Below are 12,526 nucleotides of genomic sequence, written 5' to 3'. Positions count from 1 at the left end.
CCTTTGTGGAACAGTTAAGTAGCAAAAGGCACCTGGGGGCGGCCGGCCATTTTGCCAATTGTGTACTCATGGCTCAGGTAACAACCAATCGCAGCTCAGCCTCAGAAAACAGGTGAGCCGTTTGACAGTAAGCAGCAAAAAACAACTTGTTGCCTGCTGTATGAAGAATTGCTCACAAAGAACCTCAAAGGAGCTCAAAGCGCCACTTTCGTGTATTTACACATTGACGTGTCTTCAAAACTCATTCAATGCCAAGAACGTATTTTTATGTCTTCAGAATCCAGATATTCAATCCCAGATACGTATTTATATAAATATATTTTTGTTTTGTTTTTCACGAATTTTCTGAAAATGGCTGCCACTGAGCATGTCTTAATTAGTGACACAGGCGCTATGGCGAGCTGACGTTGATTTACCGCACGTTTACTTCTGTATTAGTGTCTCCGTCATGCACCTTGCAAGTGTTTTCATTTTGCATTTTGTGTGTTAAGAAACTTGTCCCGTTCTAGAAACAGCTTAAAGCGCACAATTCACTCGAGCAGCAGCCTCTCTGAAGCTCGTCACATTTTGGAGAGAAAAAAAAAAAACATCTGAAGAAGAAACTTGGATACTGGAAGGCAACATCTGATCATCGCACCCGTAGAGAGGGCCCACGGGGGGGGGGGGGGGGGGGGTTGGGCAAAGGGAGAATCTACGCGCTTTAAGACGGCGACGTAACACTTTGAGCCAGTCCAAGCTCCTCCCCAACACGTCTGCATTGCACCAAAGGGACGCACGCTGCAACGTTTTCTCGATTCTTTTTCCGCCGCTAAATGACAGAAGGAGCATCGGTCTCCGTCGTTACCAAGGTGGCGCGCTCCGAGGACAAAAGGCGGCAGCGACATCCGCGGTGCCCGTTTGTTTGTTTTTTTGCCGTACAAATAAGCAAGCGGCGTGTGTTTACTACAGCCCCCCCCACCATCATGCACATATGTCAGAGGGATTACGTGCGGAGAAAGACGAGGGGGGAGGGGGACACGTTGACAGTACGAGGTGAATCAGCATTCTGCTCACGAGCCGAACTGCTGAGCTCAAATTGACGTGTCCTGAAAGCCCCCGCAGATGACGAAGCATACTCCACCCCCACCCCGGCCAAAACGGAGGATCTTTTTCCAGTTCTTCCAGCGGGGGTATCACGTGAGACCTACTCGTCGTGCTGAGCGCCAGTTGGGAGGTTCTTTTTTTTTTTTACACTATACATTCAAGTCCAAATTTAGAGTCGCATGCCTTCCAGGTTGTTGTCCCACAACATGCCTGCCAAGCAGGACAACAGTACAGCAAACTTCATCTGGGAGTCACACATAAACACTTTTAAGGAAGCAGACAACTGTGAAGGAGAACCTCTTTTTCCCTTGAAGTGATCTTACATGACAATGTCCCATTTCTTGACAATGAGGTGCTAAGAAATGGTTTTTGAAAAAGTGTGTTTTCATCCATTTCAGTGAGCGCTTGTGACTTGAAAAATGGATTCACTCGCAAGTCAAGGTCCACCAACCAGTTTCCACATTTTGAGGTCACACCGCAAATGTTTCAACTTTGAGCAATGTTAGCAAATAATACAATGGCAGGAATGAAAGAAGTTTTGGGGATTAGGGTGAAAAAGGGAAATATTCACCACATATGCTAAGACGCAGCACGCTAACATTCTTCTTGCGAGTGTTGGAAGTTTTATGACACTTCTTCCCCGCCTCCTTTTTTTTTCCCTCTTCTGCGGCATTCACAGCCACTGGGCCGCTTTCATATGCTAATCGTCTGAGCGATTGTGCGGCCCAACAGCCTGGAATGCTTCTCCACAAAGGAGAAATGAGATGGAAGGAGAGCACAGACAGAAACATCAGACAACGGCGAGCTGATGCACACGCGAGGACGAGAGTCGCCCCATCGGAAGGCTTGCAACGAAAGCAACCTCACATTTTCATTCCCAACTTGCCCCAAAGATGAGGACAATAAAACACGACAGAGATTGCCATTATCGTCACTTTCGCATTCCCAAAGCAAAGAGGGGCCCACGGGGGGGGGGAAGGTGTGGTGCAAGGAGGGAGGTGTGGCCCTCGTCCCATGTAGGGAAATGGATGATGAGGTGGCGTGTAAGGCACCATCAGGTCGTCCTGCTGACATTCCCACTTCAGAGGCCGGCAGACAAAAAACAGAGGACACACTCACACCCGTACGTCCATCACAACCCTTTGGGGACCCGGAGCAGGTGCGCCAATTAGGGGCCCCTGGGATACTCACCCACCACACCACCTGGATGCTCCTTGTAATTGGTCTCTTTACATATGAATTATTAATCGGAGTCACTCTCTGAGTTTTTTGACAGAAGTCAGTTCATGTCAGTGACCTTTTGACACGCCAGCCTGGTTAACACCCCGTTGTCACCTTTCAACTCAAGTGGGGAAGAAAAAAAAGGTCTTGCTCTGCGTAATCACACACCCAAAGGATCGGCATCCATGTTTTTATTTCTGAATGACCTTAGGGTTGAAAAATTCTGTGAATTTTCAGAAACTTTCCATTGGATTTAACGGTAATTTTTGAGAATAAAAAGGAATAAACCAGGAAAGTAGGGAAATGAAGCTTTTTCGCTTTGCTTTGTGTTGCAAACCAATATTTGAGTTCAGTTATTACTTTGCTCGAGTGAACTGCAAAAAAAGGGAAAAAAATGGGGAAAAATATGTTTTTATGAACTATTTTTTGCAAGCTTATAGGCTTACACTTTTACAAGCATGATCGAGATGAGCACCTTATTTTCAAAATAAAACTTCTTCCAGAGTCTGATATATTATTTTTGTGTCCAGTCTTTTTCCGTACGGCCTGGTGCACCATCAAGCAGACATCCACACCACCCACAAAAAAACGACAACATTATTTAAAATGATGAAGGGGGAAAATCCAACTGTATTTGATGTTGGATTATTAACGATGGCAACACAGAACATCCGTGGAAGGAATGCGATTGTGTGCGCGTATCTGCGATGTCTTATCTTGCAGATCGATCAATGATGTCCTTAAACGATCAGCAGATGACATTACAACTGATAACTGATTTTGAATCCAGCCAATCACACCTGCAACCAACACTATCTGATACTGTAAATGTCTTGAGCTCGCCAACATACATCAGCTTGCTACGAGTGTCGCCGCCGTTGCGTTCCCTCGCCCCCTCCCGCCAGGTGTTGGCCTGTAAACATTCCACGCACGAATTCCTCCGCAGAGCACAAAGGCCGTCTTCAGCACCTCACGCAGCAGTTGGTCGGCCGCAAAACAAGAGGCCTATCAGTTCCACGCAAACAATTTTGCCCGAAATTGAATTAGGGCAGGCCGGAGAGCGGCACGGCGGCCGAGCCGTTCTTTACTGTTGACATCAAGCAACGGAGGGGAAAAAAAGTCGACAATGAGCCGCCTGTATGAGCGTCCAGTCAAAGGAGCAAAAGAGCAGAAAGATGACTTGTGAGCATGTACAGACGGATGATGCATGCAGCACAAGACAAAGAGCGCTGTATGTGGCAAACGCATTCATTGCTTCCAGGATGCATCCAACGTGGAAAGTGGAAACATTTCAACCGTTCACTATTCTCAAATGTACCTATTTGCCTTTTTTGTGCTCTTTCTGAGATCCAACAAGATGCTGCCAAATGTCTAAATAGGAAAGCAGTGCGGTAAAGTTTCTCATTTACATACAATGCTGACCCGGAGGCAAAAAAGCCAAAGACAATTGGAAATGGGACGGTCGTAGCCAGAAATCAAATTGTTGAACCGTTGGTCACTGGACGACCTGCTCTACCATCTGAACCACAGACACACAAGGTTTTTGAGGTGAGACCAAACGATTTTTGGGGATCATCATCATCATGTTTGTCTTTTAACCCTAGTAACATCCAGTACACAAGTGTAAAAATAGTCAAGAACGGGGGTGTCAATGACTCAAAAAATGTTTTTTGCTATTTGCGGCAGGGCTCAGCTCTTATTACTTTACAACCGTTGGGACAGATGGATTATTTTTAGATACTGCAATGAAAGTGCGCCAAAATAGGGACACTTTTCAGCATTCTGATTGGAGTCAACAGAAAGATATTACAGGAAAGAAATTAACAAGGCACACTTTGTCCAATCCAATTGTGTCCATGGAGAAAGCAAAGCGGCAGGCAGGCACGCAAAGGGACACTCGGAGGTCAGCATGCCAGGCACGCCACAGTTTCCACTTCCACACCGTGCAGCTCAATGAATGGCGGCTATTAATAGGGCAGATATCGGGGGATGCCATTCCTGGAAACCCCCGGGAGAGCGAGGCCCGAGGCCAGCCAGCAAAAGACGCACACGCCGCTTGCTATGCTATACGCGGATGCTACGCACCTGACTGTTCCAGGCGCAGTAGAGGTCGCATACCAGGCTCCAGTTGTTGTTGAGCATGCAGTCCGCAACTTTCATGCGAGACATCTCGCCTTCCTCTGAAGAAGCCGCTCTTCATCGCCGAGTCGCAAACAGTGCCAGGCGTCGCCGACAGGCGGGAGGGTGCCGGGCGGCGAGGGCGACATTGGGGGCATCCGCGTGCGAGCCCAGCGGGCAGGCCCCGCGCCAGCTTCGGCCCGCATGCACGTCAATTAGCGCAGTTGAGTCATCCCATGCTATATTCCAAAGCAACTTTCCCGGGCCGGGAGAGAAAGTGCTGTCCGTTTTTGTCTCCGGGCATGCGGGAGGGGCATCGCCACGGTTACAGAGAAGCCTGCGCCACGAGCGAGCCGGTCTGCAGTTTGCGGCGCAAGGCTGCACCTCCCCGCGCTCGTCCCTGCAGTTGTGTCGCAGCAGCCGGCTTTCAAATGAGCAATGCAGGACTTCACCTGGCTGCCAAGGACTTTTAACCTCCTCTCTCCCGGAATCTTGTCGTCAACTCAGCCTGAATGATTCCCACGGCCAGTCGCTATTCATCATTCACCGTCATTTTGTTAGCGGAACCTCGCAAAATACGAGAAAGTAGTCATTGTCAAGAAATAGTAGGAGCAGTGTAGTATTTCTATGAAATGTACTACAATGAAGTCAACAACTCACAATCAGATGCAAACCTTCAGACGGAGTAGCCAAGCTCCGGACATCTTTCAAACGTACTAGGAATTACATTTCGTTGGAGTTTGAGCCGTTACAAGCAGTCAACTGTTTGGCTTTAAGTTGCAAACCACTTGCGAGTGAGCTTTCGTCCTCCACGACAACCGATCGCCAATAGTTCACGTGGTTTCCTCGCTTACCTCGTTTTGTCAATTGACAATGAGCAAGGTGTGCATGAAGTGAGTCAACTTGGCCAAGCAGCAAGAGTGTTATACGACTGCAATATGTATGACACTGACGTGTATAAAAGCTTACGCCAGCCAAGGGTGTTCATCTGTCCATGAAAAGATAGAGAAGGTGCTAAAAGTGAGGCAAAAATAACAAAACACAAAAAAACTGCGTTGATTCATCTCAGTGAAAATAAAGTGGGGGGAAAAGTAGCAATTAGGTAAGAAGGATTTGGCTTCAGGTTCTGTTCCTCTTGCGAATCTCTTCTAACAATGAAGTAAGAATCCCTGATTGTCTGGAGGTGGCACGCCACAGGACCAACCCCCCAGCCGCCCCCCCCACCACCACTGGGGAGGTCCACAAAGAAAACCAACATCAAGTGGCCGGGTTGTCGGCAAAAGATCCCGGAAGGTAATTTCCGAACTTCCGGGGGCCAGTAAACAGTTGTCCGGGATTGTTTACGTTCCCGTTAGCTCCCTTTGAGGCACTACAACATCCAGATGGTTGCGATTGTGCCATCGTCAGGAAACGCTCGTGTCAAGTGCTGCCGCCATTTAGCAGTGCGGAGCGAGCCCCAGGCGGGGTTGAAGATCTTCATTCCTTTCATTTCATCTGCTGACATAAAAGGGTTTGCCCATCGGATCTTTTGCCACCCGTGAGTCATCGTGGTGAAAAGATCTCGAACCCAAGACTTGCTGCTCTTACCAGTCCCAGTATCTCAGGAAAGGCTAAAGGACCAAGTCAGCATCGTAAGGACAGCGAGAGTAACAGTGGTCGTCTTGTGAGCGCAAAATCTGCCGGCGGTGAAGACAGGATGAGTGAGAACACGGACAACGCCGATTCTTGTTGGAGCGTCAAGAGGTTGCGCACTTAAAAGAGCAAACATGGCCGACCAGCCTCGGGACCCGCAGCACTTTAAACAAAACCCTCTTCGGGTCGGACATCGGTCAGCTTCCCAGGACTTTTTATCAATCGATGAACTAACCCGAGGACTTTCCTACCCATATCATTCTAGCCTTACAATGGGATTTGGGTTCGAAACGTGGTCTGTTTTGAGATCATCGCTCCAGTTGACCAGACAGTTCCAGGGGCAATCGGACGAGCTTATCTGGGACTGACAGTAGAAACCACAGTTTCCGTTGGCCAGGCCAACAAAAGATGTAAAAAAACGACGACGACATAAAAAAAAAAAAGCTGCAATATTGATTCAGTCACATATGATTTGTAAAGTGTTGCATTATACGATTTGATTAAAAATGTGAAAAGTGACCAACAGAAAAGTTTCAATCATGTCTCATCACTGCCAAGAACTGGAAGTTACCTCCGTTGTTAATCCTAAAACCAAACCAACTAACTCAACCCTAACCTGAAAGCCAAACTAAGTCAAACCCTTTATTTTACTTCTCGGGTATTTGTCATTGAATTTTTTTTTTTAATATGTGCGGTAAGGGCTCGTTCAAGTGACTCAGCTCGACGGTCACGTCTGCACCAATCAGCATTAGAGGGGCCCCTGAAAACTCACATGGCAACGACCCGCCCCCGACACAGACTCCATATAATCCAATCCCATGTGAATTATGGATCTCATGCGTCTGTGTGTGCGTCCCGAACAACAAGCGCACGCTCGTCTGTCACATCCTCCCAAACGCACTTGAAAGGGAAATTCAGTTTCAACTTTGATGAGGACAGCCATTCAAATATTTAACTTTGTGGTCTGTGGATTTTGGACATTTAAAAAATGTGCGTTGTGTTAATTACTCGTGGTTTTATGTCCTTTCCTGCTTTTACTGTATTGCAGCACCATTGTGAGAGTTTTCACAAGATGGCTCTTTTGTGGCAAATCATTGATGAGATCATTCCTTCGTCACCTGCCGGGACTTCCAAAAGCTCACACAGTGCTAGCACTAGCGGGTTCGGCTATGTGCTGCCGGCAGCCGGTTACATAAGGCTCCATTGACAACAAGCACACGCACACGCGCGTGTTTAAATGTCACGCTCGCAACAAAAAGATCATGCCGCCTGCCGGGGGGGAAAGCGAAAGGGCAAAATATGAAAGGGTTGGTTGGGGGCAGGTGGAGCGTGACGTGACGTGACGGGACGTGACGGGACGGGACGTCTGCCGTAGGAGGAAGCCGCTTCAGTTGACTTACAAGTCAAACAATTTAAGAGATTGACGCGCGCCGCTCAGTGTTGCGAGACAAAATTGAACTTATGAGTGCGATTCAGCCACACCGCCACCAGGCCGCGGTAGACGTCAGTTCACTTGGTCACCTGGCAGTGAAAGTACAGGTGAGCAGCACCTCAGCCTCACTGGAGCATGAAAGTGCTTGTGTTCCGCCGACTATCGGTACCAACGTCACCTTCTCCACGCGAGCAGCGCAAAATGCCGCTGTGGCATATTTGATGACCTTTAGAGCGGCCAAGCGGATTTCCTTTTCTCCTTCCAGGACAAAGCGGCACACGATAGCTCAAAAGAGATGGCAAATTCTGACCGTGTACGCCTTCTGCCGAGCTTCCGTCTTTATGCGGGCTAAATATAGCACCGTCAAAAGTAAAGGCAGGAGGGAATGAGGTTATCGGGCCGTCTGAGCTCAATTTACACCAAAACATCTGAGCCAGCGACCTCAGAAGCGAGGAAGGCGATACGTGAGCAAGTGTCAGTGTGACGCCAAATGGTTGCCCGGCAACCAGATGGCGTGCACCACATTTGAGTTGGAGGGCAAAGCGGGACATTGGAGCAGGTCTCGTGTCCAGACGAGCGCCGCTTTGCGGTCCGTTGTGTCAAATTTGAAGAGAAAACACAGCATTTGATCAAAACATGCCATTTGTAGCATTTGGGCGGATTTTGAAAGTAACATTCAAGGTTGTTCAAAGGATTACAATTACCAGGACATCAACGATAACTTATGTTCGTTTGTCTGCGGTGTTTCACATGATATGTTAGCATTAAGCTAGCAGACTTCCGTTCCTTCCTAAATTCTATTTGGTTGTGTTTAAATAAATCAAGTTGAATTCTTTTTTCTTTTATGTTGCTTGACCGGGATGTGCTGACGTAGCAGCTGTTTGGAGCAAATGACGACTTGAACAGCTGAACATTCAAAGCCGCTTTGTACGTAGATTGCTCCAGCTTTCTTTTGACAATTATACATTCAGGTTTGCTTATGTGATATTGGAGAGAGCATTTTGAAACATAAGCGCTGTGGAAGTATAAAAAAAGTTGGACTCATCAGTGTAACAATGGGCAAGAATAGCACGGCTTACATTGTTACATTGTAAATATTGAAAAATGCTGCACCAAGTACAGAACCTTGCGGGACACCGAAGACAAGCGGTAAAGGGACATTCTCTTTCAACTGTATGTGGCTTATTTTCACCGATGGCGGGTGCGGTGAGTCTGGACCGTGTCCCCCGCAACAAAAGCGTACGTGTCACTTTCATTCAAACAACAATCTCGGCCATTTCCCACCAAACGGACATGAAATGTAAATAATCATCTGCTGAGTGGGGTCAAGCGAGGCCAAAACAGACGCGGCACACGTGGGGTGTTTTTCTCGGCGCGACGGGGGGCAGCTGTGTTTTCACGGCTTGGGCGGCGGTCGCTGTGTGTATGATGCAAAAAGGGGAGAGGCTGGCGGTTTAGAAGCGGGGGCGGGGGGGGGGGGGGGGGGCGCAGACGACGCCCCTTCCTCATTAATGAGGCGGGATGGGAAGGGGAGGGAGGGGCGCTTTATCCCGCCTGCGATGTGTTATTCAGGAAGGGGCGTGGGGGCGTTCAGTGAACCTTGAAAGTTTGTACGCGTCGGCGTAAACAACAGGATGAAGTCACGGCATTGCCGCAAGATCACCGCACTTGCCGACTCGCTGGCGATACAGCCGACGGCCGACGCCACGCGCTAAAAACAGAAAGTCTCGTTTGGACATTTCTTCTCATCGCTTACAAATATTTTGGACATGCAAACACTTCTGTGTGAGTTCAAGTGATTTTTCTGCCCTGGGTTTGGTAGCACAACATCCTGGGCAGCACCGAGATCTGCTGGAAGAGACGCAGTGTGAAAGAGGGAGAGGCAGAGAAGGTCCCCAACTGTAAAACTTGCAGAGCCCAGAGAATACGTGTCTGTGAGTATTGAGGTGTGCTCTGTTTGTACGTGTTGCTTGCTGAAGTCGTAGCTGTCTGTTGGTTTAGAAGAACCGTAACAAGGCTATGTTAGCATTAAGCTAGAAGACGTTGAAGTTGTACGGCTTAGTTGAACTTTTTACACTTCATACGTTCAAACGTGTGTTTTAATCACATTAAAAGACTCTCTGTAATGTAGAGACAGAAAGTGTATTCGTGAGAACGATTGACGGTGTCCTAAAGCTCTTGTGCCAGGTGGAATTGAACTCACATCAACGCCAAACAAAAGTGATTCAATACATGGGCAACGGCTGCCCCAGCTGCAAAGCAATCCAGATGTTTGTGCCATACAAAATGTGCACAACTTTTGTTTTGACTCCGATTTTGTCCCGATGGTTTGACAGCGATGCCTCATAAAATATGCATACAATGTTTTGAAGGCCATTTTGACGTTGTAGCTCGTTCCCAGACGGAATTAGTTGAAGACACTCACAATTAAACACATCACCAATTCCTGCCCTGGCATCAACATGGAGAGCGCTGTCAGCGCTTGTGACACTTGTGACACTTGTGACACTTTTGACACTTGCCAATGTGGATTTTGCGGCATCCAGCGAGACGCGGATTCTTTACCGAGGTTCCAGCTCGTTGCCGGGCAGAAGTGGTGCATTTAACTGACACTAAAGGAGATCATTATTGGATTGTTGCCGACGGTGCACTTAAGAGTGAGGCGGCTCTGGTTTCAAGTCCACGCTGAAAGTTATAGACGTAAAATGGCTCCCACCGCTCGCTCGCTCGCTCGCTGCTTATCTCCATTTGATTGGCATTCACCAACCAAACTGATGGGAGGCTCCGCACGCACACGCCGGCGCACACGCCATCGTTATCCACATCATATCGGCTCACAGCCAGCAGACACCCACGTCACTCACCAGAGCCGGTCCATAAAGCCACACACACTCAAAGGTGCAGATAGTGTAGAAAGTGAGGATGGCGACCCCAAGTGGACAAAACAATAGCTGCTTCACATTTGGGAATGTTTTTGTGTGTCAGTAGTGTTGTTTAAGAACCCCAAATGCAAAACCCATCGATTACGAATATTTCAAAACTTGAATGTCACTTGCATTTATTTATTTTTTAAAGGGGAAGAAAAATATCAGAGATTTTATTTGAAGGCCATACAACCCTGGCCTACTAAGAGGATTACAGCTCACACACACACACACACACACACACACACACGATGCCATTTTCTGATGATAATCCAAAAGATGGCAGCAGCGCGGACGCGATGATGATTGCAGTGACGTAAGCACTCGGGTCGGCAGAAAGTCTTCCAAAAAAAGAAAGATTATCCGCGGAGCATAAACGTCTCTTTGTGCTGCACTTTTTTTTTTTTGCTCTTAAACAAATGTCATGGAAGGGAAGGACAGGATGAAGACGGCCATTCAATGAGAATGCTGGGATTGTGTGTGCGTGAATAAATGCGAGCTCGGTGTGATTAGGCTCACATGGAGGACACTTAAGCAGGCACAAATCAACAACTTGTGCCACATTCCCCAAAAGTCTGGCTCACTGGTCGAGGGGCTTACCTTACACGGCGCATCTCGCAGTTGGCGCTCTTTGCTCCCGCGTGTCGTCGTCATCATTTTCACCTCAAAACACTCAGGTGGGGGGACAAGTCCGCGGGGGGCCGCATGGAGCTCAGGTGGGCGATGACGAAAGAAGAAGAAAAAAAGGAGAAAAAAACAAAACCAAATCCTAATCCACGCCTTCCTTCTTCTTCATGTCCAGTACAGGTGGCAATCTGAACAGGAAGAGTTCACATGTATTCATTTTGGACATCGACGTGAAAGCGCACTGAATCCTACTGACAGCCCTTTTGGGTTCCGGGACACTTGAAAGGAGCCAAATATTAGCAACGGCCGCCTGCGGGACCCACTTAGGGCAAGGCAAATTCCGTAAAACACTCATGGCATAGGACGCAGGTGTACCTAATATTATGAACAACATTGAACGTGCAGACGATGACGAAAAAGTATCAGCATTAAAGTCATCTGTTGTGATGTCACCTGGCAATGCTTTCCCAAATGCGCGAGCACACAAACGCACACTGAGTGAGGAGTGACATTTACGTCACTGTTAACCTTGCACAGTGTTGCTTTGTAGTGATGCTGATATGTGTGTCATTATTTAAAAAGGGAAAAAAGAGGACATTTCGCCACGATATCGCGTGCACGTCACCAACAACACAAATCGAGATGGCTCGTCACGTTGACGTGCTCGAGCCACAAGCCCGAGAAAAACGAACAGTTTCGACATTTGGCAACATTTCCAAAGTAGCATTTGAGGAATGCATGAAGCCCGCACGACGACAACGACCACAGCTTGCTTGTCCGTCCGTCTGTCCGTCCGTCCGTCCGTCAGGTCGTCCGTCCGTCAGCGGTCCTACCTGTTATGAATCCAGAGAAGAAGAGGCAGGCCGTTGCTCCATGTTCGGTGGCCACTCGACAGCGGGAGGCTGCGAGGCGCTCAGCCCGCCAGCGGAGCTCCTCGGGCGGCCGCGGACAGCTCGAGCCGCTCGCTACCTGCTCCAACTCGGCTGGACTGAAAAAGGCGGCAGCGGCGGCAGCAGCGGCGGCATGAGACGCCCCTCGACGCCCGCTCATTCCTCACGGCGACCCGGCCACAACGGAACCTCCGCTGTTCATTCATCTCCCCCGCGGCCAAACGTCCAACATCGAGAAAAGGAAACAAGCAGAGGAAAAAGACAAAAAATGGAGACGAGTGTGGAATGTGTATTCCTGCGAGTTCCCAGTTGGCGGCGCGACCGCGACCATCTGTGCCGGAGATGGACGAGGCGGCTGGTTTGACGAAGCCCCGCCTCTTAGCCCGCCCCCTCGCTTGACGGCGGCCAATCGGGTGGCCAGTTTAAATTTGGAGTTTTGACGACCAGCCAATCAGGGGGAGTCTTACGTAACGGTCGCTATAAAGAGCAGAAGAGACCATAACAACGTTGACCCATGGTAATTTAAGCATCTACGACAATAATGCAACCTTTCTTTTTCTTATTCTTTTTCTTTTTTTTTAAACGACCAATACAGTACA

The 12,526-nt window shown here is 48.5% G+C and overlaps 1 protein-coding gene across 1 annotated transcript in view; it reads right to left on the bottom strand.

Moving 5' to 3' along the window:
• Window positions 1–12,297, bottom strand: part of arhgap21a (Rho GTPase activating protein 21a) — a 47,486-nt gene extending 35,189 nt beyond the window's left edge. The window contains exons 1-2 of the mRNA XM_086065696.1: window positions 11,871–12,297; window positions 11,011–11,225 (exon numbers count right to left, since the gene is read on the bottom strand). Coding sequence (XP_085921822.1) covers window positions 11,011–11,067 — 57 coding nt within the window. The 5' untranslated portion in view covers window positions 11,068–11,225; window positions 11,871–12,297. The remainder of the gene's footprint in view (window positions 1–11,010; window positions 11,226–11,870) is intronic.
• Between the last annotated feature and the right edge of the window lie 229 nt (window positions 12,298–12,526).

This window comes from Leptonotus elevatus, chromosome 21 (genome assembly GCF_054856555.1).
Source record: "Leptonotus elevatus isolate MCC_2025b chromosome 21, RoL_Lele_1.0, whole genome shotgun sequence".
Classification (NCBI taxonomy): domain Eukaryota; kingdom Metazoa; phylum Chordata; class Actinopteri; order Syngnathiformes; family Syngnathidae; genus Leptonotus; species Leptonotus elevatus.
The sequence above is the reverse complement of the archived record's forward strand: the minus strand, read 5'-3'. Positions and strand labels throughout refer to the sequence as shown.